At 40.6% G+C, this 26,828-nt stretch overlaps 1 protein-coding gene across 1 annotated transcript in view; it reads right to left on the bottom strand.

The window, feature by feature from the left end:
- Positions 1-12,968: 12,968 nt before the first annotated feature.
- cfap77 (cilia and flagella associated protein 77) overlaps positions 12,969-26,828 on the bottom strand; it is a 110,167-nt gene continuing 96,307 nt past the window's right edge. The window contains exon 7 of the mRNA XM_052037239.1: positions 12,969-14,186. Coding sequence (XP_051893199.1) covers positions 14,064-14,186 — 123 coding nt within the window. The 3' untranslated portion in view covers positions 12,969-14,063. The remainder of the gene's footprint in view (positions 14,187-26,828) is intronic.

Consider the following 26,828-nt stretch of genomic DNA (forward strand, 5'->3'; position numbering starts at 1 on the left):
AGAGTCTGCCTCAATCCCGCTGTGAGCTGGAGACCGCACAGGTTGACCTCTCCCCTCAAATTCCCTTCCGAGCCTTTTACTTTGTCGGTTACTCATTCTTTAATATCACTGAAAATGTTGAAAGCACTTTAGGGAACTCGCGTGACAGCGAACTTTAGTGTTTGGATGAGTAAAGTTGCGAATGAGGAAGATTGAGGTTACATTTTCCGAGTGTCATTAAATGCACGGTCTCACTCTGCTGCTGAGCGCCGATGCGAAGCTTCCGATGGTCGAACTGCCAGGAGCATTCGAGAGCCTTAATCTCAAATAATACCAACAGAGAGGCTATACTGGACAGACAGACACCGATCAGCCACCGCCCGCCACGTGTAGACCAGGTGTGAAGTGGGTGGGATATCGGGGGGTGTTGGAGTGAGTGTGCGGGGGGGGGGGGCATAAGTAAAAGGTTTTGCAGCGAGTTGCTGGAATCCGGAAAGCATCACCTGAAGGGAATGGGAAGAAATTCCACTGAAAGTTTTAAAGGAATTGGCAATATGTTTGAAGAAGAGACTTGCAGAACGTAGAGTGGAGTGCGACTAATCGGAGAGTTAACCAGCACCGGTGCGATAGACCGAATGGCCACCTCACTGCTGCATGGTTCTATGATTTCACTGACACAGAATCTTTACTTAAGTGAATTTCCAAAAAAAAACGAACGGGATGATGTGTTTTTACACTGCGCCCCCCGGCAGACTCGATCAACCGATCAGGTGAATGCAAACTGCCGCTGACCTTGGGCTTCAGGCGCTACCTGGAGAGTGGAGAGTCCCACCTGTTGGAGAAGCGGTTGGTGGGCGGGCAGTCCCCGGACCGGACTGAGCTCCAGGGCGAAGGATCTCCGACAGACTCGGCAGCTGAGTGGTTAGGTAATTGCACACCATAAATCTGTTTATTCCAGTTTGATGGTATTGGTGGAAAATAGATCATGTAATAGATCATTTATTCCAGAATGAAGATAGTTTTCATGGAATAATATTATGTCACCTATATGCATTTGGTAAACAGGCAGCAAATAGGGGAGGAGAGAGAATATTGTTGTAACCAATTCACCCCTATACCCATATTGTAGAGAATGCAACACTCCAGGCTGGTGACAGTTCGCCCGTATCCTTCTCCATTCCTACAAGCTCGGAGGTGAGTGGTCAAGGAAAAATCATCAAGAACCACTCCCCCCCCCCCAGCAACCCCATCCCCAAATTAATGAACGTTTTAGCGGAGTGGAGGGGGGACCCAGGGACTGCTCCGGCGAGGCGATGGCCAGGGCGCTGGTAACACCGAGCACCAGTGTTCTTGAACCTTTTGGTAATGCTCGAACGGACAGCCAGCCTATTTTATCGCCAAGGCAGGAGCCAAACGGTGGTTAGTTGTCTTACTGTTGGTAACACACCAATATTTTTGGACTGGGGCGGGCAACCTTTGAGCATCTACCGCACTCTTGGAGCAAAGTGACCAGGCACCTCGACAAGGCCATCTCACCGCTCACTCAGTTGGGCTTTTTGCTTTTAGCGTCTGAACCGAGCGCATTTCGCGTTGAAAAAGACACCATTGCATTCTCTAAATACGCAACAAACATCCACGGTCAAACATCCTGGGGCAGCATTGAGACTCCAGACTGGAGCAGACTGTTCCAGACTCCACGCTGCTTGAGACTCCAGAGCGGTGTTAAATCTGCTCTGTATACAGTGTGCCGGGGTTGGGGGAAAGTGACCCGGGTGACAGAGAGTTCAAAAGAACCACTTAATAAAATGGTTAACCATTAGGATTCCATCTACCTTTTCTATCTTTTAGCTGTTTGAAAGTGATTCATCGGTGGCACGAGTTCACTTCTGGAGCAACACACACAAAGTGCTGGAGGAACTCAGCAGGTCAGGCAGCATCTATGGAGGGAAACCCGTGGTCTCGGCCCGAAACGTCGACTGTTTATTTATGCTGCCTGACCTACTGAGTTCGTCCAGCACTTCACGTGTGTTGCTCTTCAAGTTCCTGGGAGTGAACATCACCAACAGCCTGTCCTGATCAAATCACATAGATGCCACAGCCAAGAAAGCTCACCAGAACCTCTACTTCCTCAGGAGGCGAAAGAAATTTGGTTTGTCCCCTTTGACGCTCACCAACTTTTACAGATGCACCATAGAAAGCATCCCATCTGGATGTATCACGGCTTGGTATGGCAACTGCTCTGCCCAGGACCCCAAGAAACTGCAGAGAGTTGTGGACACAGCCCAGCGCATTACGGACACCAGCCTCCCCTCCTTGGACTCTCGCTGTCTTGGTGAAGCAGCCAGCATAATCAAAGACCCCACCCACCCGGGACATTCTCTCTTCTCTCCTCTTCCATCGGGTAGAAGATACAGGAGCTTGAAGGCACGTACCACCAGACTTAAGGACAGCTTCTACCCCACTGTGATAAGACTATTGAACAGTTCCCTTATACAATGAGATGGACTATGATCTCACGATCTACCTTGTTGTGACCTCGCATCTTATTGCACTGCACTTTCTCTGTAGCTGGGATACTTTACTCTGTACTGTTACTGTTTTTACCTGTACTACATTAATGCACTCTGTACTAACCCAATGTAACTGCACTGTGTAATGAATTGACCTGTACGATCGCTTTGTAAGACAAGTTTTTCACTGTACCTCGGTACAAGTGACAATAATAAACCAATACCAATCCAGATTCCAGCATGTACCGAATCTCCTGTGTCTCACTTCTGGAGTTAGGTTGTGATGAAGTACCCGAGAAAAGTAATCTGAGCAGCCGACAAGTGTTCCATGGGAGACAGTTAAATGGTCAGCCATAGACCACAGGCTCTTTAAACTTTAAGAACGTGGTACAAGCAGGAGGAGTTACTTCACAAGAATACGTTATGTGTGTACCAGGCGGAACCCGAGTCAAGGAAAGAGGAGCTTACTTAAAGTAAAAAAAAGCGACGTTGCAACTTTGTGTAAAAGTAAATGAGATAAACAGACGCATCATCCGAAGGACTTGTATGCACTCCGGGGAAAGGGTTGCCGTCAGCGACGTGCTTCGGAAGTGGTGGGGTAAATGGGAGAATCGTAGAATTATGCAGGAGGCTGATCGACCCATTGTAATGGTGCTAGCCCTTTGAATGAACAATCTAATTACCATCGAGCCGGTCTCCCAGTTCCGACGAGGTAGCTGATTGATTCGCGGCGAGTAATTTCATTATATTCAATCCGATTTTTAGCTTTAAAGCAGGGTCTGTATGGGCATTCATAAGAGTTTGTATTATTAACGAAGATCTAAGATGGCTTAAGTTTGCACTGAATGACTTACATTGTCATTTAGTAGGAAGGGAGGAATTCCACTGATAATGCAGAACAAGATACTGTGCAATGTCCTGTTCTCGCTGCTTATGAATTAATGAGCGGATCACACGAGTCATTTATGAAAGTTATTGTGAATGACATTTTATTTTGAAACGTGTTGATCCAATCCCATGACTTACATTTCATTGGGGCTTCGGTAACTAGGAGCTCAAAAGGATGTCGTTTACTAATCCTCATACCTATTGGGACTGGACTTCAGGGTGGGGATGGTGGTGGGATGGGGGAGGGGCGGGAAAAGGGATGTTCCTAAATTTATGAAACAGACATTTCACATTGTCTACAACAGCGTTACTTATTATTGATCCACCCTTGTTGCGGTGTGTGCGAGGGAGGGGCGGCTTGTGGGAATGCTGAGGCAGGGAGAGGCACCACAATTACACGATATGTTTTTGGCGACTTTTTAGAGCACCTTTTTGATAAAGCAACCTTGTGGACCAGAACTTCACCGCGAGATTTCACAATTACTCCCTTTGCTGAGCTGGATGACGGGGCATGTCACTTCGACCTCGCGGTGTATACCTTTTGTTTTGCAAACCGTTTTCCTTGTGAGAGGTTTTAAAAATCCACACAAGAAACCCACAATTCTGACACACCCTATGTCCCTCATTAAGGACAAGTCCAGCCCCACCCAATTGAAGATACTGAAGGAAAAATAGGGAGTCAGAACAACAGTCAGGTGAAGGTAGCAGTCATTGGGCCAATTTCACTGCAAACTGGAAAGGCAAAACCCATTTGTTATAGCAGAAAATATTCCTATAAAGTGAAGAATAAGTTAACGATTGTTGAAGTTCCCTTCTCCTCGTCGCCTTCCACCACATCAGGGGGGCTTCCATTGCCGGGACCTACACAGCGAATGGCGGTAGGTTGGGCGGTCAGAGGGACTCTCGGGGTCTGGCAGCCGGGGAAAGGGATTTGGGTACTTTCTGTTTGTGTTGCTATGGTATGTGGCCCTGGGATGGACTTCCGAGAGGGGGACTTTAACTGTGGAGAGGAATATCAAACTGCTCACCCGAATTGCAAGTTATCACATTAAAGAAAATGTTTCAGCAGCACATGTGGGAGATGTAACATCCTCATCGGGACCACGCTTTGCTCCCAATGTTCGCAATGTCAGTCTTACAATCCACACCAGCAACACCCGCGCAGAACTTTTATCCTGAACTCTTTAACGAAGGTCGGTGTCTGGCACAAGTGGACCGGGCGTACGGAAACCCGGCTCACCGTGGGACACGGATCTAGGTGTTTAAGTAAGTTCTTGGCTGTTTTAGCGAACAGTTCCAGGGTCATTTGGAAACGACATCTTTTGATATCCTTAGGTGAGATGACCAAGTTTTAATTCCAGGCGAGAAGCGGGCAGGTTGTGCAGGGTTACTGATCGCTGGGCTGAGTCATAAAAGCAGTCACACAGCAAATACGCAAATAGCTGGTACTGGAGAGGGACGGGGAGGTCGTGCGTGAGGGCAGCTGATGGATAAACAGGGAAAACGGGATCAACTGGGCGCCAGGCCGATGTCAGAAAAACAAATCCCGAGAGTCCCGTTAGGAATAAAAGGCTCAGGATAAACAATGAAAGCAATCCCACTCAAATGATAATATTTCTCTGTTGGTACAGTTGGGGCAGTATCCGGAAAGTTGCCAGTACTGATGTAGCTACGAGAGACTATCAAATCACCAGAACTTCTCGAACCACTCATTCTATATATAACATTTTACTGTGGATCCTGCGGGAATGGGGAAATACTCCAGATTATGTGCATTTCAACTGAAATAAATCAAACCTTAAATTTCCACACTATAATCACTTCGCCATCTTTTGTGAAAAAATGTGATTATTAGCTACTTTCTAATTGATGAGAATCTTTTGGATGTATTTCTTATAATGGAGATATTTTCTGTATTGGTCCATTCGCCACTTGATGTGATTGGAGTGGTTCTGTTTTTATCCAACAGTGCTAGTGATAACACCGACAGACGTCGATTTTAGCGAATGAAAAGGTCAGGCAGATGCGTTAAAATAGAGTTGGGACCGGTTTCTTTGAACAGAATTTGTCTACCTTTTCGTTAGTACATGTATCTGGGGAGTAGGAAATGGGCAAGAACAGGGGATCATCTATCTAATCTGTATCACAAAAACTTGGAGCCTATATTTTGTTGTAGGCAAAAGAGTTCCAACATAATCAATGTGTAGCAATGGGTTAATGCTGGACAGCAGAGTTGTTTACTGGGGATGTGGCATGTGACGCTTCTCGGGGATTCCAATGGTTGATGCTTGCTTATACCAGTTGAAAGTGAAATAAAACAATCACGTTATACAGATTTTTATGGAAGCGCGTCAGGTGAAAGGACCACTCTTTCCACAGATGTTGTCTGACTGCCTGAGCCTTTTCAGATTCTATTTCAGATTTACATCATCTGCAGGTTTTTTTTTTAAAAATCATTCTGGTTCTAAACGACTCTCTTATTCTAGAGTTTCTCAGCTGTCTGAATCCCGCCCGCATTGCAGCAGGTTTCCTAACACACGCCATGAAAACATTGGAGATAAATAAGTTTACTGATGATATGAAAAAAATAGCCGCCTAGTTGGCAGTGAGGAGGAAAACTTTAGGCTGCAGAAAGATATCGATGGCCTGATCAGTTGGGCAAAACAAAAAAATGGCAAATGAAATGTGTTGTGGAGAAATGTGAGGATTGCATTTGGGAGAGGAACAAGGGGACGTGTAGTAACTGGGAGGGTATTGAGTGGTGTGAAGGAAAATAAATAGAATGTATGTTCATTGGTTCTTAAAGATCTGTCAATGTGGTGCGACTACAAAGGCATGTTGAATTGTTTCCTTTATTAGCCAAGCCATAGAATATAAGAGTTGAGAGATTGCAGTGGAATAGGATACAACACAAGACAGACCACAGCCTGAGGAATGCATACAGTTGTGATCGCTCTGGAGAGGATGCTGAGGATACTTACCAGCACTGGAAAATTTTAGCTTTGAGGAAGGGGTTCTTGGGGTTCTTTGGCACAGAGGCTGAGAAAGACTTGAGGGGTAGGCAAGGTACATGGGCCCAGAAGGTCTAAGTAGGAAGGACCTAATTTCTTTAGCATAGGGATCAAAAACCAAGGGGGTGTAGATTAAAATAATTATAGAAGGATTAGAGGAGACCAGGGAACAAAGTCACCCAGAGTGTAATGTGGCCCAGAATGTAACTGTCCAAAAGAGTCAGAGAGGCGGAAATCCTCAGCACACATAAAGTATTTGGATGTGCTCTTTAAGAGCTGTAACCCTTGGGGCAGTGAGCCAAGTGCTAACTGGTATAGGCACAATCTATGATTAGATCCCGTGGATATTTTCATTTCATCTGCTTCACTTGAATACTGTTGGCACAAATTAAGTTCATAACATGTGTAATAAGATCTTAAAATTTTGGACTTTAATCTTGGACCTGGGATTACCCATGTTTAGTTTTGAAATAGTAATTTAAAGGCCTGGACTTAAAGTAAAAGGTTGGAATTCAAATCCCAATATGACCTTTTGTGAAGTTGAATTCAATTTAAAAACAAAATGGGGCCACTTGGCCACAACCAAGGCATTAGGACAGGGCCAGATGCAGGCATGGAAAATCTAGCCAACTCTACAATGTCCTGCTCTGGGGACGGGTGCCAGAAATTGGAGAGTTGCCCTGCAGACCAGTCAAATTAGTCACATTCATATTTGCAGCAATCAGGCAGCACTCAGTCTTTCTTCATCCCCATCCCTCGATATGACCGGTCATACTAACAAGACTTACTCAGCAAAGACAGCAGCACAGTTTAGGGAGAGATCCTGGGACTCAACGTTTGTTCTTAATTTCATTGTTTCAGATTTTCAGGTCAAATAATAAATCCCCTCCCTTAACCATTGATTCAGTATTTTGTTTTGTTCAGTACCACTTGGAGGAAGCAGAGGATAGCAATGGGACTATGTGAGGGACTTCCCTGTTTATCACCAAATGTGACTGGATAGTCTTGCCATTGACTGAGCTGGTCCAGTCCTGAGGGAGCTAATTGCTAAGTTGTGACAGATGACTAGATAACTGACTCAAGAATCAACCTACTTGACCTAGTCCTGTTGTAGATATCTCCGAACACGATAGCATTGGCTGGAATGAGAACTGCACTGTCCTTGGGATGACCAAGTGGATTCTCTCCATTTTGGCATGTGCTGTTACCACAATGTACACTCACATGTGGCAAGATCTGGACAACATCTAGATTTGGTTTGAAAAGTGGAGAGTAATACTTGGCCCCACCAGTGCCCAGCAAAACAATGTCATTCCCTTGACATTCAACGGCATTACCATCACAGACACCTAACAACATTGAAGACAATGGGCCACTCCATTGATACATCAATCACAAACCCGAACATCCTCCTTCTCTACTACCCATGATACAGTCTACACTATTTACAGGATACAGTGCAGCACATCACTGAGGCTTGGCAAGACCTCCAAAACCAATGAATTCCATCATCAGGAGAGGACACAGGGGGAATATCTTCACTTCCAGGATCCCTTCCAGCTCACTCAGCACCCTGATTAGGACGTGCATCACAGATCATTCATAATCCTGGAATTAAATTTTGGATCTTCCTATAAATGGCACTGTGATAACACATTGACTACGTGGACTGCAGCAGTTTAAAAGGGTTTCCATCAGGTCTTCAGGACATCTTGGGACAGGCAATAACCACAGGCATCCTTTCAAAACCTACGACCTAAGAATGTGTAAATAATAAAAAAAAATGTTGCTTGTGATGCTATTGGACTCTGGGGAGTAATTGATTTTTCTGGTGGAACTGACAATGAAAATATATCCAGCAAATCCTGTGATATAATAAAATGTGCATCCACTCAGATAGGAACAGTCTGGTTCAGCTAAAAATCTTTTACATTTGCTCCTGGGATAATTGCTAACAACAGCCATGAAAAGTCAGAATACATTGATAGTAATTGCTGATGCTGCAGGAGATTATAATTTGTTTGAACATTTAGAATTATTTGGATTGTGATGTCAGCAAATTTTTCGGAAAAAGATCACCAATTCTAAGAAAGTTCATTTAATTACACTTTTGTCTTCACAGCTACATAACTTGCAATGAGATTCTAAAGAAATTTCCATCCATGACCTGCAATGGACAGTGAGTTCTAAACATGGTCACAACAACAATACCACCATGACAGCAATTATTTGTTCTATACATGTGATAGTTTCTGATCTCATTGGCACTGTGACAGAGATGTCAAGCACAAACCTGGAATATGTTCTGGGAATTGTTGGGAAATTACTCTGGGCCATTTGTACCTTCCAAAAAGCAACACAGCTCTACAATGGTAGAAGCCTATGAGCAAACTGCATTCCTAACTTTGCACGAGAGAGACTGAAGCTGGAAAAAAGAATGTTTCTAAAAAATAATATGGCACAGGAGATTTTTCTTTAACAACTTTCATTCAAGCTCTAAACAGAATTTTAAAATATGTGAAATGAAGTTATTGCACAAGTCATCTGTATAACTCTAAATACTGGGCTGCCAGCCAGTATTTGCAGCATATCTCAAATGTGTTGCATTATGATTTATCAATATGACAGAAAACTAATGTCAATTTCAGGTCACTATGCACTCTCACAGTTAGTAACCAGCCTTATATTTTTATTAATGATCTGGATTCAGCTGTTGATATTAAAAGGGGGGGAAATTATTTGAAAAGAAATGGGTTGTGTTGAATTTTCATCAGGTCATAACTTGGGGTCTTGTCCAACTTCTCAATGTAACAAATTTTCCTAAGTTCATTGCCTCTTGATCCCTTCAGGTAAAGTAACATCCTCTTAGGGTGTCTGGGACAGCACATTTCTGAAGTGTCCTCCTGTTTGGGAGCATGACCTTCTGTTTGGATCAGTGCCAACTAGTCGGGTAAGCAGAGAAGTAATCTGGACATATTGGCGAAGTGAAGGTGCACTTTCACCGTGTGGAGAAGCTACCGTCCATCCTGGGTGTTATTAAATGATTGTGTATCATCAATTGTGCTACTTCTCTGTGAGAATCCCTTTAAAAATATGAATCAGTTTTTGGGTTTGCTGTTGTAAATTACAGCCATAAAGCATCCCTCATGAGTATGTGTGGTGGTTATTGGATAAAATAGCTGTTAGATTGTTTGAACATTTGACACAGCTCAGCAGTCAACTTGAACCAGGCTGCACACCAAGGCTTTGTGACACAGCTACTGAGCATGGAAATATGGGGTTGGCTTGTCTAACTTTTTCTTTAAACTGTGTTGTCTTTTACCACATCTGCTGCTGTTTTTATGTTGAACTTGCAGTGTTGGCCATATCCCCTATTCTGTGGCTCTGCACCAATCTCATGCCACAGCCAGGAAACAGTATCCCACCTAATCTGACCAGCTGAAAGTCAAACACAAAATGTCCTTTATTTTCTTTGATGTTGATTTAAACATTTGATACTCACCCTGGAATTGAGGGGGATCAGCAGTTAACCTCCTCTCGCATTGCTCCGGTGTCTTTTAGCTGGAAGCTGTGTGAAAGCAGGACTGAAGAACTGTGGGTACCAAACTGTCCATTTTATTGTGCCAAATTATAAACCTGGCGTCAGAAGTGTATCAGTTGAAGTAAAGAATTATTTGGATTACTTAAAAAAGTCTTCTGACTGGGAGAAACTTTTATCTACGGCAACCGTGACTGAAGAACAGACCCCCGACATTTTCCTCTTCTTAGGCAGCACCTCAGGATTGAGGATGAGGATAACTTTCTTTCATTCGTGTTCTTTGAAATTTTGAGGTGATTGATTCAGGCAATATGGGAACCTCAAATCTACTACAGATGGGGCAGGGGATGTCCATGGGTCAGGTGAGTGGGTAGTTTGTGAAGTGGTGCACGCCTTCCATCATTTACTGTGGACTTCAATGTACTCCTGGCCAATGGACTCAAGGTTCTAAGTCCATCCCAACTGCTCCTTCTCCACTGTGAATGATCATGGGCCAGGGATGCTTCAGTGAGAATGTTATGTATTTTCAAGGAGACTTTGAATCTTTCCCACCTGGTAATCTTTTCCCATGAAAGAACTCAGAACAGACTGTCAGCATCAGGTGTCTGTTGTTGTATATGTGCCTGATGTGGCCTGCCCAACAGACTGACTGTGTGTAATTAGGACCTCAATGCTGGGCATGTTGGCCTAGGAGAGGACACTGAAATTGATTCACTTACCTGTCCAGTGGATTTCGAGGAGACAGTACTGGTGGCATCTCGTCAGTGTGTTGAGGTGCCTGTTGTAGATAGTCCAAATCTCAAACACTTATAGAAAGACAGGGATCACTGCTGCCCAGTAGACCACAAGTCGTGCTGGGTTTGAGATCTGGATCTTCACATATCCTTTCTTTCAGTCCACCAAAGGCTGTGTTGGTGCACTGATGGTGATGGCGATGGTGAGTGTCATCATCAATGTCTGCCTTTGCTGAGAGGTGTTTCCCTGGGAAATGGTACATACTTCCCAATGTCTTGCCAGGAAAAAATGATTCTCAGAGGGTGGTGTTGCACGGGAGGAACACATTGATACAGGAACTAGTTTTGTGGATGTTGAGAGGAAGGTCCATCCTCTCATATGCTTCAGTGAACAAGTCAATGACGCTTTGAGTTCAGCTTCCAAACACATGCAAACACGTGTGTTGTCTGTGCTCTAGAGCTCAACTACCTTAGTTCTGGAATGGAAGCAATGAAGCTTGAACAGTTTCCCATTTGTTCTGTAAATTAATTCTGCTCCAGTGGGAAGCTTTTTGGAAGGGAGGTATGGCATTGTGGTGAGGAAGATTTTAAAAATTGTTGGCTTAATGACAAAACATTCTTTGACGTTGGTCTACATGGGGATTGGCTCTGTTGTAAACCTGATGGTTAGGATCATGGTTTGCATATATTCATGAAGCAGCTTAATTTGAGAAGGATATTCCACAATTTATCCCAGGTGACAGAGTCAAAGGCTTCATTGAGGTCAAAGCACAAGCATAGTGTGGTGTGGCTCCTTGCATTTTCCCTGGAATTGTTGCACAGTGAAGATAAAGTCCACTGTGCCTCAGGATGGACAGAATCCATGCTACAACTTGAAGAGCAGCTCTCCGGCCACTGGGACATGACAGTTGAGGAGGACCCTGATGAGGATGTTTCTTGTGACACAAATGAGCAGAGTAAGATATTCCAGGGGACCTCAGAGATGCTGTCATCATGACCATCTTCAAGAGAGGTGACAAACTGACTCTGTAGTTGCCAGTCAATTTGTCACCTCTCTTGAAGATGGTCATGATGACAGCATCTCTGAGGTCCCCTGGAATATCTTCCGCTGCTCAGATGTGGGTGATGACACTGTGGATTTATGACTGAAACTATCCACTGCCCATATTAGGATTTCTGTTTCTGAGGATTTTTTTTAAGTTGGAGTATGGCTCTGTCCACGTCTCATCAGTCAGGAGTGGCAGCTGGGTTGGGTCAAATAGGCTGCTGCAGGATGAAGTCAAAGGCACACATGTCAAGGACAGAGTTGCAGTTGAGGAGGTCTTGGCAGTGTTCCTGTCGGTGAATGCTGACTGCATCTCTGTCTTTCAAGGGTACACCTCCACTCTTGGCTCTCAGTGGGGTGGATCATGTGTTTGGGACATAGATGGACCTGCACATGCACACGTCAAGTCTAGCTGCTGGGTTACAGGTTACAGGCTTTCTGCTGGACCTTGGCCTTCAGGTGCTGCTATTGCTGCTTCTTTTCCCTTGTGTGGCAGAACTTCGAATCCAGGAACACCTTGTATTTGAGTTAATTAACTCCTGGTTCTCATTGTCAAACCTAATTGTTCTTGGGAGAGAAGCCAAGAATCTCTTCACAAGTGTGAATTGTGGTGGGCTCTAGGCAGTTCAGAACAAGGTACCGGGTACACCTCCTTCTGTGTGTTCCTAGAGAGCTTCAGCTTTGTGTTTCTTGTAGCAACGTTTCTGTTGGGGCTGACATTTTGAGGCCAGGTTGAGGGAGACTACAGAGTGGATTAGGAGGTGGTCTGTACAGCAGTCATCAGTACCATAGCATGGGCAATGCAGACATCTTTGCAGTCTCTCACTTAACAGGTGCCAGTATCTGGACTGGGGTGTTGCCATGGGGTCTTGTACTTTTCTCTTTGATGACAAGAGCATGCTTGAAGCAATTTGCCAGAAGAAGGACTCCACTGGATTAGCTTTCCCTTACCAGAGGGTTGCTTCTTTTTCCGCCCTGTTGATCAAGTTCAAGGGGGATCAGGATAACTAGAGACCAGATTCTACTGCATGCATGTTAATCTGCTGTAAGTGTACACAAGGGTTTGATACATTGAAGGTGAAATGTCAGGGTCCAGAGCTCTTTCTTAGTCATGCATAAATAAAATAGGTTGAACAGTGTAGAGATAAAGCTTTTGTCTGATGATCTGCATTAACTAGGTTTTAGGCTTTAGGACAGAATATCAAAATATGCCAGCAGAGAGCAACACCAAACTAAAATTGATGCAACACCATACCTGTAAAATGTGATTGCTTGTCATATCTGTTTTAGCTTTTTATATTTTTATTTAACACTTACACTGTACACAAATAATGATTAAGCCATTAGAAACAAAACCATTATATCCAGGGGTAAGACAGTACACCTGAAACAATATCACTGCTATACATCTTCAGTCTGAATACAACCAACCCACAGTCTGGGCTCCGACCGTAAAGTATCAGAAAAAATTATGGAGGAGTTGGAACTGAACTGGACTGAACATTCAGTGCAGTACCTTCCATACCCACCAGCTGGGCTAGCTGCTGTTGCACTGGCTATGTCATTGTTTGTAGGCACGGAATGGGTCCAATCATTGGCTCAGATCATAAGTGCATTGGATCAATCAACAAACAATATTGGGAGCATTTTAAGCTGTTACCTAACATGGTTTAATTGATTTCAGCAAATCATCCTAATGTTTCTGGAAAGGTGGGCACAATCTGGGAATCTTGAACAAAGTTTTTACTTCTTTACCTCCCTTCAGCAAAGATGCAGAATTTCAGCATTTGCAGTGTGGCCAGAGTCAGACTTACCTATTGAATGACCTTACATTTGGCTCATACCTATGACATGTTAAGGTGGAAGCATTGATTCCCTGCCACTTCTCCCCCTGCCTAGGCTGTCCATGGGTCCAAATTCACTTTACTCTGAGTGATATCTGAATTGAATTTTTTAGTTTTTAAAATATGGTTAGGAGATGTTGTCTTTCCTCAGAGTATTGATTATTGTTTAATTTACTAAATATAGACTTGTTAAGTCTTCTTCCTCCAGTATTTTACTGGAATGTTGTATTGATTAGAGTTTCTTAGTGGCCCAGTGCACCAGAACTTCTGTTTGTTTCACAATGGGCATATTCTCTTGAGCAACTACTGCTTCGAGAAGTAAAGTCCATTCTGTATGGAGGAGCTATCTACTGATAGGAACTTACAAACAAACCCAATGTAATCAGATAACTAAAGAATGAATTTAATGCTGACTATGTATTAAGATCATTACATGTTTCAAGTATTTGTAATGTGCACAAGTTATAATCTATTTATTTGCAAGCTGAAGAAAATAGTTGGTTTAGGGATGGATTTAGTCAAAGGCATAGACACCTTGCCCATTGGGACCGCTCCTTGCTGCAGAATCCAGCCAGTTAGCTTTGAAAGCTGCCTGACGAGCTTCAGCACTCCGGAATGTATCAAGGTGAGGTCCAATCTGTACAAAAAAAAGAGCAAAAGATATATCAAAGACAATGGTGTGTTTGGTCAGTTTAAAAAGGTACACTGCCTGAAGAAATGATCTTCAATTTACTGCTTGATAATTAAACAATAGTTTCCATGACCTGCAGGCCCTTCAAACAATTTATACAAACAGTTTCAATTTCATAATTTCACATTTGTCTGATTTTGAATTTTCAAGCCAAACTATTTTAGTTAACATAAATTATTGGTAGCATTGATTCAGATAACACAATCACCAGCTTTATAGCTGCTTACTTTAGATTCACAAAGCCTTTTAATTAAGACCAAGTGAAAAATCAAGTTGAACTCTTCCCTTTAAAACGTTGATGCTATTTCTTCTGAATTCTATGCTTTTTCTCTGTTCTCCATTTTTAAAGCTATAAGTTGTGAGATGTTTCTCAGGTTTTTCATTTCTCCATTCATAACAGGAAATGAAAATGTGATAGTAATTCAATGAAATGATACCGATTTCACCAAAAATCATGTTGCAAGGAAATGGAAAGAATGAAAAACAAAGAGGTTGGTTTGACTGTAAGTCTGTAAGACTGTTAGTCTACATCTTTCCATTGAAGGGGCTAGAAGACTAAATAATGCATTCAAATAGAAAACTGGAATAAATTACACAAAATTGAAAAGAGCATTAAATAAGTTTCACACTTTTGTGAGAAGAATAATGCCACAATGACCACAGGAGAGATCATTTTAAGGTAACAAAACAATTTGAAGTGTTGCACCCAGGATGTTATTCTAACAAAGTACTGCAGCAGTGTCCTGGGATGGCAACGTTTGGCTTCCAAAAATACAACCATCTTATGCTCTGCCCACGACCACAAGAAACTGCAAAGAGTTGCGGAAACCAGCCTCCCCTCCATGGACTCTCTTTACACTTCTCGCTGCCTCGGTAAAGCAACCGACATAATCAAAGACCTCACCCACCCTGGACATTCTCTCTTCTTCCCCTTCTTATCGGGCAGTAGATACAAAAGCCTGAAAGCACGGACCACCAGGCTCAAGGAGAGCTTCTTCCCTGCTATTATAGGACTATTGAACGGTCCCCTAGTACAATAAGATGGACTCTTGAGCTCACAATCTACCTCATTATGGTCTTGCACCTTATTGTCTGGCTGTACTGCACTTTCTCTGTAACATTTTATTCTGCATTCTGTTGTTGTTTTCCCTTGTACTACCCCAATGCACTGTTGCAATGAAATGATCTGTATGGATGGCATGCAAAAGAAAGTTTTACACTGTACCTCGGTACACGTGACAATAATAAACCAATTTACCAATTTATTCAGGCCGATGAACGACTGTCCACCAGCTCTAATGCTCCCGGTATTCTGTGGATTCCCCAGTGAAATACTCCAGCTGAATGGTGCCTTCATTGCCAAGGGAAATTATTTTCAACGCCCTTCTGCAATAATGCTCTTGGAACCAAAATATGGTCCTGGAGAACTGAGTCTTGATGAAAGGAAATCACCTGTGGAAACTCTCATTGTGACTTCTTCCTAATGTTGTTGATAAGCCAGTAAATGACCAGGTTAGACTTTTGGTAGTTTACCTATGTGGATATTCTTCCACTTAGTCACATAGATCCCAAGGTCAGAATGGTGCTGCACTATTTTTTTGTTATGCATCATTTTGCCAAGACCTATAGGTTGTGTGTATTCAGGGACTGAACTGTTACTCTCTGTGAGAAAGAGTGAAATGAATTGTCCACTTCAGGAAGAAGCCAAAATGTACATCATCTGTCCAAGTGTAAAACAGTGCAGATGCTGCAAGTCTGAAATTAAAACAGAAATGCTGGAAGTACATACCAGGACAAGCATCAGCTGTGGAAAGAAACACGTTAATGTTTCAGATCAATGATTGTTCATCAGGATTCATCTAACGCTGCTGACAATAACACTTGAAAAATCCTTGATCTTGTAAAGAATTAATAAAATGTACAGGACACAAACAGCCCTATCATCTCAATTGTTTTTTGCTGGAGTTTATGTTTAATGCAGGCCTCCTCTGTATTTTGCCAGAAATACTCATTGAATTTATTATTCATATATATTTATGATACTAATTTTGACTCCCCACGGCTAGAAACAATTTATTTACATCTACTGTATCGAACCTCTTCATAATTTAAAAGATCTCTAATGGGTTACATCCCTTAATCTTCCCTTTTCATGAGAAGAATGCCCAGCCTGATGGTTATAACTGATTTATAATTGATTAATAATATGTAAAACAGTTGACAAAGAGTTTTACAGCTTGGAATGAATGCTTGAAGAACCAGAACAGTGAGGCAACTTTTATCTTTCAGTTGCTGGTATTTCTTTTTCTTAATTTTGCAAATCTCTGGAAAATCTGAATAACTATAATCTCCAAAGCACAGAAGTATCATTCTCCTGTTTCCAATATTTAGTGTGGAATTCCAATGAATCCATGATTATAATAAGTGTAAGAAAGCTAGAAGTTTCCATCCACCCTTGACAATTCAAGGAATTCAGAAACTATCCATGAGACTATAGACAAGAGTTTAGAAAACTTTAGATCTCCGTTGCTAAAATTCTGGAATTTGTGTTTTTATCCTTGCAAATTTAAAAACCCTTGTCACATTTAAAAATACTTGGCTCAGCACATGAAGTGTTACAGTCAACAGGATACGGACTAACAGCTGGAAAGTAGGATAAGTCTATAGTCTATCAGAGTCTATGGTTGATATGGAAAAGATGGAATAAATAGCCACCTTCCATGTAATAAATTTCCAAATTCTATGAAAAAGAAATTATACCAATTCAATGTTTCACCATTTGTAATAAACAGTAAAGAACATGGAGAAGAAAGGTTAAGTTAGTCTCAGTAGAATTTTCATAAATAAGTGTTGTCAGTGGATGATTAAAAATAAAAGCATCCAAGGTGAATATCCAGAATTGAGAGAAAGAAAGAATACACAGTGAAATTTTTAAAAATGTAATGCAAAAATTTGCAGTTGATGGATATCTGAAATAAAGTAGAAAACGCTTGAAATACACAGCAGTTAACATTTCAGGTTGAAGACCCACATTTAGAACTCTCTCTTTCCCTGTTCTGACAAAGGGTCTTTAATCTGAAATATTAACTCTCTTTCCACAGATGCTGCCTGACCTGCTGAGTGTTTCCAGCAATTTTCTGCATTTATATAATGTTGCACAATCTCTGGATGCTCTACGACGCTTTATAGCCAAATACAGTTCTTTTTAACTGAAGTCATTGTTGCAATGTTGGAGTTAATTTAGAATGGAATGAGGAAACTTATCTGAAATATAACGTATTCAATAAAATTTGGACCAAGTTACTGAGATACTCCAAATTGGCTCTCACTCATTTTCCGGTCCTTTGTGTGACATCGTCCAAATGATGCTGCTAGAACAATTGTCCTCGGCTATTCAGGTTGCAGCAGTAACAGGGCTGACAGATTGAATAGCCAGCAAGAAGACATTACACCTTGTTTGCAATCACTAATTGCATTCTTCTGTTGTGTTCCCACCACCCACCCACCAAAGGCAGAAGGAGTGCAGTCACAGACTGCTGATAATCCAGCATGGTCCATCATACAGAAAAACAAACAAAAGGAAAAATTATCAACAATTCTCAAGAGCTGCTGACAACTTGTTAAAAATAATCACACCCACAAAACCTATTATAGTTACAGTCTTGTTCAGCAAGTGGTCCAGATTTGTGTCAGAAAACGTCACAAATACAGAGCCACTCTTATCACCAGTATTCCCTGCTGTGTACACCATCTGCCACTATGTGTTGTTAGTTTTATAATATATCCACAAAAAACTAAAACTATAAGTTCCATTTCTAGGTGGACTATAGCACAGATATATTTGTTTCTTTTACTTCACTCTTCTCCACCCTTGCATGAAAAAGCAGCTTTCGGACAAGCACTTCTTAAAAAAAACTGATGGAGAGACTGCAACAGTTACTTTTTTGATATAGAAATGCTCTGTAAAAATATGCACAAGGAGCCTGGATGCAAATTACTTAGAAACACATCACTCTGCTACTTGACAGAATATAATGAGAATCACTAAATCTTTTATAAGGTCAACACTCCTCTTCCCAAGCAGCTGTCAAACAAAGAAATTCAGCAAAACCAAACTTCCATCGCCTCATTAAACTCAGCAGCCACGGACGACATGTTCCGCCATCAATACAAGTTGTTTTGTGTCAGTAATTTGCAGTAAAAGTCTGATCGAGGGCCTGTGGAGACTGGGGAATCGTTAGCGCTCCAGGAGCGGCTCTGCTCCTAATTGGAAGCATTGGGCATTATCAACTGAGGATTTTCCTGGATCCCTGACAGCTACCGGTGCTGGAATGATTGCCCACTTGTCAGTGTAAAAGACCATTAAAAACAAACAATTTTTCTTTAATTGGAGGCTTGCGCTCAGAGCCCAGGTGAGAAGCCTCATCACTTTCTTTGGGCCTATTGATGATTATGGCTTACTTCAAAATCTGTCTAACAAAATTGAAAGGTTTTTCTTCTCACACTGGAAAGTGTTTTCAATATGACTACAAAAAGCTTGGCAGGTGATTTATATTTTTTTCCTACAGCCTGCAAGGCCTTGATTAACTATCTGTATGTTCATACCATGACTAGAATTGTTAGGCTTCAAAACCGATCAGTGTTATTGAGGTGTGCACACCAAACTGAGCCAGTTTGATTCCATAGCTGGTTTCAGGAGCCAAATGGAGGATTACTGAATTGACCCTAAGTCTAAAACACGGCCCTTGGGTAGAAGGTCTCTTCAGTTGGCTTGTGCTCCTTGACACCTATTGCCTTCCTAGTGAGTCAAACAAGTGAAGAATGTATCGTTCTGACTGAAGTGCTGAACGTCCTAACCTTAATCATTCCGGTGAAATTACTAGGAGGGAACCAAAAACTTGGGGTGAAAATTAAATGATGCTGGTTCCAAATTGACAGAGATGTGGAGGGCACTTGTTTACATCCAACCAGACTCAGTTCCCTGCAGCTGATTTTTTTGGACCAATGCTGGCCACCTTAGAAAATAAATGAGTGACTTTGGTGCCAAGGTGCAAAGGTATGTTAAAATGCTATCACTTTGAGAAAATTATGCAAAAGGCAGTTAAACAGATTTACTGTCACCAAAAAGAGATTGACACCAAAAATTAGATGCCTAAGACACCAGCTGCTATTGCTAGAGTGTGCTTTGTAAATTCCATAATTGGAAAACTAACAAGTAACAGGCAGTTTCAGTTAAGTGGTGTACAAGCATGAATGTTTATGACTGGGGTAAAGATGCTGGTTTTACAATTCATGATTATAACCCCTTTTAAGCACAATGAAAGTGCTGCTGGATCAGTGCAGAACCACATTAGTGGCGCATACATTCTGGTTGTCTTATTTCAAGCTGACAATTGGCACCTCATTCCAAGTGCAAGCTTGTTAGCAGCATGCAAAGAAAATCAAGGTTTTCGATGAAATTGGAAAGTGCCACTTTCAATCAGAAAATGTGAGAGACAATCAGCAGGTCAGGCAGCATTTGTGTAGAGAGAAGCAGAGAATAAGCAGAGTTTCAGGTTATTAATTCTGTTTGTCTCTGCCCGGATGCTGCATGATCTGCTGAGTACCTCCAGCATTTTCCGTTTTTATTTCAGATTCCCAGCATCTGCAGTGTTTTGATTGATTGGATAAGAATCTGATCAGATTATTTACAGGGCAGGAATGAAAGTTAGAACCAATTAGATCAGGCAGGGGCTATAACAGCAACCAATCAGATTTAATGACAGCTATCATCTATCATTGTTTGTTGGACAAGAAGTTGAGAAATAGAGCTCTAAGTCAAATTTATAGCTTCTAAATGTTATTTGATAGATATCTATTATTTCTAAGAACTAAAACTGCAACTTCAGTAGATTTCTTTTATTTTATTAAAGTGCTCCAGTGCACGAGGTTGGCACAGTTGCACAGATTAGTAGAGTTACTAACTCACAGTGCGAGAGATCTAGGTTCAATCCTGACCTCGGGTGCTGTCTGTGTGGAGTTTGCATGCTCTTCCATATGGGATTCCTCTGGGTGCTCCAGTTTCCTCACAAATCCCAAAGATATGCAAGTTGGTAACTGACTGCTGTACTAAGTGTGGTTACACACACTAAGTGTGTAAATGAGTGGTAGAATCTGGGCTAAATTGATGAGAATGTGGGGAGAATAACAAAAAGGATTAAAGTAGGATTAGTGTAGATCAGTAGTCGGTGGTCGGCATGGACTTGGTGGGCTGAAGAACCTATTTCTGTGGTGTATCCCTCTATGACTCAGTGTCCAAGTGAAGAAGAAATGAGATAGAAACCCGTTGCATCAAATCTCCAACAGTATTACGGCACTTTGGAATTTAAAGAGCTTAAGATCAGAAGAAGCAAATCTACATCTGAAATAGGTTCAGGCCCAGCACGTCACCTCAGATAGTGTAGGAGGGTTAATTCCTAACCTGCTTCTAACTTTCCTCTGACTTTTTCTGTGTGGTATTGATGTGAAAGAATACTTCAATAAAAGGTAGTGGCAAGAGTGTCAGAACCCTTTGCAGACCACAGAGTTTGTGCAGATCCCAGATATACCTGGAAGATCATAGCACCAGAGGACTACAAAATGTTAGAAATATTTCCATCTTCCCTCTTTACTCCTAGTAGACCCTAAGGTCTTCTCACGCTACTGCTGGTGGGGAGAACTGCAGTTCTCTCTACTGAGGCATACTTTTATACTCTTGTTTTTAATCTCCACTCCTTTAAAAACAGGATGGTGGCAGTAATGTATTGTGATCTTGGATCAAGAAATTTCAGCAAAAAATGCTGTTTGCAGGCACAATACAAACCCAGGTACATTATACTTGAAGACCTCCCTAGCATCAATGTCAAGGTTAATTTTCCTTCCTTTGTGTGAGGAAGATGATGCTTCTTGCTATGATGGTATCAATTACCTTTCACCTGAGTATTCTCAGTTCTGCATTTGTGGAATCACTGTAGTTTAGGAATAAGGGAAGTAAAGTGATGAGTTGAGTGGCGATAAATTTAACTTAATTTATTAGAAATCACATCAGGATTTCTCTTTGTAGGGTTTCATCATTTAATGTGAATCGGAGACCACTAGACTCTTTGTGAGGTTATTGTAGAATTTAGTAGTCTTCCATTATCTGTTCTTAGCTTGTTTACATACTCATGATGGAGGTCATATTGTATTTTTATCATACAATAACTAGGAAGATAGATCATATACATTTTACTAGAATGGCCTATGCCCATGCTGAAATGTGAACACCAAATGGTAAAAATGATAATTAATAAGGGCATAATATCATATTGATGACAGGTAGTTAGACAGATGCGACCATAAATTTTAGCTCCCTACGAACCATGCAAACCATGTTTTGAGCACTTTAATATTTTAATGATTGCCGTCGCTATTTTCAGTATAATAGAGACTAGAAATTACTGCTGGTAATAATAGAAGATGAACATTTAATGCATTTGCATGATATTCTCTGTCCATTATTTTAAAGACCAATTTATTTTAAATGTGATTAGCAAGCACTTAAATGTCCGTTTGCTGTTTAAGAGGGAATGTCATCATTAAGGTATCCTCTTCTAAAAGCATCTTTATTTTAATCTTAGAAATATTTTAAAGTGCCACACATACAAGGACTTATTTTGAAGTGTAGGGATTATGATGTGCAGGTAAATGCAGTTTATCACATACAGTAAAATTACATAAACAGCCATTGGTGAAGTTTTTAAGGAAGGAATGTTGCTCAAACACAACTACTCTGTTTTCAATTAGGCAATTCATTTTCTTATTACTCATTATCTTATTATTATAGGCAAGAGTTTGATTTAACATCCTTCCTGAAGGACAGTACCATAACACTGCACCAGATGAGCTTATAGATTATATGTTGAGATTCCTTTGTAGGTAACATTCTGATTCAAAGGCAACAATATTCTGGACAAAGGCAAATAGATATTGACTTTCTTATGGTTTGTTCCGTGGATACTGATGCATTTTCTATGTAACTAATTAAAAATTTTAAGGGCACAAAATTCTCTAACACTTAGAAAGGCATGTTGAAGTGGTGTGCATAGGTAGCCTTGCCAGTTTTGTGTGAGGCCCCAACTTTATCCTGCCTCGCACAGGAATCCAGCCCCCTCCCACCTATCTCCCTCACATGCCTATCAACTCCTGATTTTCCTGCCACCTACAAACACTGGTTCTTTAATTTAAATTAGCTAATTAACCTACCAAACAATGTTTTTCAGGTGAAAGGGAAACTGGACGGATGACTTCAATTCAGCATTAGAGACTGCTAGTATTATTTTGAACTTCACAAAGATTTAAGTGTAAAATTGTAGAAATGTAGTGGCTGCTTTTAATCACAGTACAGTTTCAACATTTCCATGTCTAACTTTGTTTCTGAGAAGAACAACCAAAGGTAGCTAGTGGTCTCAAAAGCACAGAGAGTATCCTTTGGTAACTTCTGTTTGTTACTGAGGCTTCATCCCCGCCAAATATAAATTTAAAATATGCAGTCTCAAGGTTTAGAAATGGGAGCAAGTTACCAGGAAAGAACAAACTCCTCACCATACCTGGGTAAATTAGCATGATCTTGATTCCTTTTGATTCCCTTCATGACAAAAATAGAATGTAGTTCCTTGAAGCATTAACTTGAAATGACGTTACCTTTGAATGAAAGGGAGCAAGGCTAACCATCCCCACTTTCCTATAAATGGTCTGCATGCTAAATCAAGTCATCTGAGGTGAAGCTGTCTTTCCAATAACTCCTTCAAGTTCCTTGGCTACGTATCAATAGTGGTTTTGGCTGTGTTACCATGAACATAATTGTCATAATATTTGAATGGAAAAAACAAAGTTGTTTAATTTAACAATCATTTTACAAGCTAGCAAGTAAACTGAACAAGAGAGAAGAAGGAGAAACAATCAACAATGAACTACAAACTCATCACTTGAAGGAAACTTCAATGATGCAAAGAATGGTTTCCTTTGATGTAGCTGTTTTAATTGTATCTAATTGCTTTTAAGTATTTCAAGTGCTTTTAAGAATATTATTTCTAATATATGTTTAATTTTTAATTCTTCTTGATGTTTTTTGAAGGTTTGTGAATGGTGGCCAAGCTGCAGTCATTCAGAATTCTGGTTAGATCATATATGGAGTGCTGTGTACAGTTCTGAGAAATAGACCTAAAAGAAGAATTTATTGGCCTCAGAAGGAGTGCAGTACAGATTCACCAAAATCTTACATGTGTGCCTTTTGTTTGATTCTGAAGAGAGATAAACTAAGCTTGTATTCCCTGGAATATAAAAGGTTATAGTTTCGGTTTTTAGGATTTTGAAAGGAATTGATGGAGTAGGTAGAGAGAAACATCTACTGCTGGTGGAATATTCCAAGGCAATGAGGCATGACCTTAGAAACAGAGCAAGGACTTTTAAGTGAGAAATTATAAAACAATTTTTCAGGCATATGTTGGAAGTCTTTAAATATCTCCCACAAAAAGCAGCACAATTAATAATTTTAAATCTGAGATCAGTAGATTTGTGAGATGTCATTCACAAACAATCAAGTTGTTTGACAACTTTGAGTGCTATTTCAGTTTGGGGGTGTGATTTCACCTTGTGCCAAAGCATTGTTTTGGGATTTATGATCAAAAGGCTGTGTGTTGCATGGGATCTTGCTGATCCATATCTAGCTTTGCTGAGAATGTTTTCTCCCCAGCACCTCTGGCTTAAAGCAGTTTGCTGCTCTGAGGAAATTCCAGGCCATTCTAATTTCAACAATCACTTTCGAAAAGAAACCACCCTTGAAAACAGATAAAGGCCATTCAACCCCGACTCTTTGCTGTCATTCTGTGGGAATATGGCCAATCTGTTTTAATTCCATCCATCCACCTCTGCACAATATCCTTTACCAAAACACTTGAACAGCAAAAATCTACTCCCCAAATCTGAAGTTATTAACTGAGCTAACAGATCATATTGAGGGAAAGAGTCAGATATTTCCAAGTTACACCTGAAACATTGTTTTCCAGCTTCTCTCCTTATTGTCCTGGCTCTGATCTCAAGGTTACATCCTATTGTCCTGGACACCTCTACCAGCAGGAAACGTTTCTCTGGATCTATTCCTTCAATTCCTTTCAAACACCAGTTGTAACCTTTTATACCCTAGGGAATAGAAACTTAGTTTATCTCTCCTTGCAACCCAGCTTTGGTAAGATTTTGTTGTATCTGTATTGTATCCACTAAGGCCAATAAATCCATTTATAAGGTTCATTTCCCAGAACCATGTGCATTATAATCAGAGCCTTGTATAGCTATAGTTTATAACTGGAGGGCTAAAGGCTAGGGGAATCAATCTGCTCCTGAACTTGGAATATATTAAGATTTACATAAGCTTCATACTTGGGCCCACATCTATCTATTTTGCATTTGGTATATCAAAGCAGCTTTGGTCGCAGAACCAAGAATTACCCGTTGAAGCCAATTTGCTTGGTATAACCAGTCTTGGTCATTGATACTCTTGGCTATTTTTCCTTGACACCCTTGGGAAATACCTTGGGATTTTTCTTATGCTAAAGGCAGTCCGTAAACACAAGTTGCAATTACCAACAATTACACTGAAAATACAACAGCCCTCCAATTGATTGGCTGCTGTGTTCTGAATTCTTAACCATTCCTGCATAACATTATTCCCTTTTCCTTGAGCTACCCATCTTAATCTCGTGTTGACATGGTCCCTGCTACAACTGTCTGGGTAAATCCTTCTACTCTTCATTCTAATACTTTTTGGATGATTTAATCTTAGATTTCTGTTCTCTTGTTCTAGATGCCCCATTTATTGAAAACATTCTTGTCAGAAATTCACCCTTGCTTAGTGCTGCCAAATGCATTCCACTCTGCTTTTGAAATTACAATCCATTGACCAGCTGCCATTGTTACATAGCATATTTAGCAAGTGGGGATGAAGTTCTAGGCATCCATTTCTATCCAACCTGCTGCATCCCTCTTAGTTTTAAACATTTCAATCAATTCATCCATAACTGCTTCTATTCTAGGGAAAAGAGTGCCAATTTTACAATTTTGCAATTCTTCATACTAAATAGCAAGCTGATTAATGTTTAATTATTGCATTAGTATGAAGATTAATTAACCTTCATACTAATGCAAGCTGATGTTTTCTCTATTGTCTCAATGTGCTGCTGTGAAGCTCAAAAGTCCACACGGTGCCCCATGATTTTCTTGTTGTTTGTGAATTTTGACACCACTCCCTTTAACACCATATTCATGTCATTGACCTTCCACATGAATTGTGCTTCTGCAACAGAATCTTGTGAGACACTGCTACCCATTTCCAAAGGCACTGAAAAGCTATCTGTAACTATCACTAAATTCTTCCATACCTCCAATTCGATTTTCAACTCTTCCCTATAAATGTTAATTGTTGTTGCTGTTTAGACATGGCAATCAACATCCATTATGTCCCTACTGTCCTTTTGCAGCAGATTAGTACAGGTTATTACACCCTAATTTAACTAATTAGTGATGTTGTCTCATGTAGACTTTTACTGATAATCACAGGCATTTCAAGTGGTTTCATTCTTTAAAGGGACAAGTTAAACCTTCAATAAAATATTTTGTCTCTAAGCTAGTAATGGGATTAAGTCATCAGAAAATCATAATCACATCTCAATGGGAATTTTAGTGATCATCTACTGATGTAAATCTTAATTTTAACTAAGCTACCACTAAGAAGTTCTAGTTTAATGAAAAAGGCAATTGTCTTCTCTTATTGAATCTAATTGTTTCAATAAAAAATATTTAATTTCTGGTTGTTAAACATTAAAATAATCCTGTAAAATACTTTGTCAGAAGAAGGATGTATAAAAAATAAATAGCTCTCAGCATATTTATGGGTAAACTGGTAGCAGTTGACCTGCTAAATTGTGCGTGTAAGCATGGAACAGAAATCTATCTGGCTTTGTTTAACAGTGTCACCATTAATTAAATCACAGGCTAATTACACCAACATGGAGGAAGCAATGCCTTGCAAGTAGGGAAAAGGATCAGTTTTGTAATAATCTTTTTGTCTTATACTCAAGATGAATGAGAAGTACAATAACGAGTACATCCATTATTATAGGAGCTTTTACAACTGCTTAGAGGTGACCAACTGGAGTTTTCCTTCAAGAAAACCACAAAAATAAATTCATTCTTATGAAGGGTCTTGGACCTGAAACACTAGTTCTGTTCCTCTTCCCACAGGTGTGGCCTGACCTGACCTACTGAGCATTTCCAGAATTTTCTCTTTCTATTTTATATTTCCAACACCTGCAGGTATTGTTTAATTTTCACATATATTTCTTTTAATGATGCAAGAAAATGTAATTATTAATGGCTTCCAGTTAGAAATCTTTGAAAATCTATTTGATTTTTATTGTTTAATTTGTAAGCATAAATTTATTTTTGTAGACTGAGAGGTGATCTCAAAACCCCTCAAAGTGCTCTACAAAACAATGTCAAGAAAACTGATGCAGAGACACAATATTGGGGTACATG

Source organism: Pristis pectinata, chromosome 23 (genome assembly GCF_009764475.1).
Source record: "Pristis pectinata isolate sPriPec2 chromosome 23, sPriPec2.1.pri, whole genome shotgun sequence".
Classification (NCBI taxonomy): Eukaryota; Metazoa; Chordata; class Chondrichthyes; order Rhinopristiformes; family Pristidae; genus Pristis; species Pristis pectinata.